Genomic DNA, 1,465 nt, shown 5'->3' on the forward strand with positions numbered 1-1,465 from the left:
CAAGTGTTCTGGGATTCCCATTCTTCTCAGAGTCACTCACATATATAACAACATACTGACACATATCACAACATACCCACATATACAACAACATATCCACATGTAACAGCATACTCACATATATAACAACATACTCACCTATATAACAACATACTCAAATATATAACAACATACCTTCATATATTACAACATATCCACATGTAACAGCATACTCACATATATAACAACATACCCAGATATATAACAAAATATCCAGTTAAAACAACATACTCACATATATAACAATATACTCACATATGTAACTACATATCCACATATAACAACATACTCACATATGTATAAACATACTCACATATATAAGAATATATCAAAATGTAAAAACATACTCACAAATATAACAACATACTCACATATATAACCATGTACCCACATATACAACAACATATCCACATATAACAGCATACTCACATATATAACAACAAACTCACATATATAACAACTTACTCACACATATCTCAGCATACCCACATATACAACAACATATCCATATGTAACAGCATATTCATATATATAACAACATACTCACATATATAACAACATACCCACACATATAACAACATACTCACATATGTAAGAACATATCCGCATGTAAAAACATACTCTCATATATAACAACATACTCACATATATAACCCTGCTCTCAGTGGCTGTGATGGCCGTCCACCTGCGAGGAGGGCTGCATCCTTGGGCCGACCCGCCGCCACCTGCCGCCTGGTCCCCTGCGCTTGCCAGGGCTGGGCGTTCGGCCGCCCGTTTGTGTTGTCGCTCATTCTCGAACCAGATGTGGATCTGTAACTCCGGGGCCCCTGTCTTCTCGGCCAGCTGCTCTCGGCTCGCTATGCCCGGATAAGGGCTCTCTGCGAACGCCGCCCTCAGGACTGCCAGTTGGTTCTGTGTCCAGACCCTCTTCTTTCGCTGTCCTTGACCTCGCTGCCGGGAGCCGCTGGAAAGGCGTCTGTCTTCCATGGTGGCCAGCCTCGCTCTGGAGCCAAGCCAGTCTCCTTGGAGCTAGGCCTACACCTGCAGCAGCCCCGCCCACACTCGCAGTGGGGCACCTCAGCCACCTGCTTCCACAGTGAGGCTAGGCAGGTGCCTCAGGAAAGGTTAAGGAGGGGGGGGGGGGGTGGTGGTGGTGGTGGTGGTGGTTATGTGTGTGCATGTGTGTGTGTGTGGGGGTGTGTAGGGAGGGAAGGGTGACTCTCTTATCTATCAAAGGCCACCACCACCACATCCACCACCATCCCAGCTCTGCTGCACTCTGCCAATCACCGCCTCCCTCCTCTCCCCGAGCAAAGACCTGTGGGTGGAGGCCAGGTGGGGATGTGGCTTGTGGGTGGTGGGGAGGTGGCGGGCGGGCACGGGGCCCAGGGAAGAGGCAACGCGGCGGCCCCTGCCCCGCCACCGC

At 48.3% G+C, this 1,465-nt stretch overlaps 1 protein-coding gene across 1 annotated transcript; it reads right to left on the reverse strand.

Annotated features, from left to right (window-relative positions):
* Positions 1-684: 684 nt before the first annotated feature.
* LOC102858625 (double homeobox protein 4-like protein 4-like) lies at positions 685-1,026 on the reverse strand (the record flags this gene model as incomplete). The annotated part of the gene is made up of 1 exon (XM_006903416.1): positions 685-1,026. A coding segment is annotated over exon 1 (342 nt), but the record flags the coding sequence as incomplete, so codon positions are not given.
* Positions 1,027-1,465: the final 439 nt, after the last annotated feature.

This window comes from Elephantulus edwardii, unplaced genomic scaffold (genome assembly GCF_000299155.1).
Source record: "Elephantulus edwardii isolate Elephantulus edwardi_28Jun2011 unplaced genomic scaffold, EleEdw1.0 scaffold00730, whole genome shotgun sequence".
NCBI classification, from domain to species: domain Eukaryota; kingdom Metazoa; phylum Chordata; class Mammalia; order Macroscelidea; family Macroscelididae; genus Elephantulus; species Elephantulus edwardii.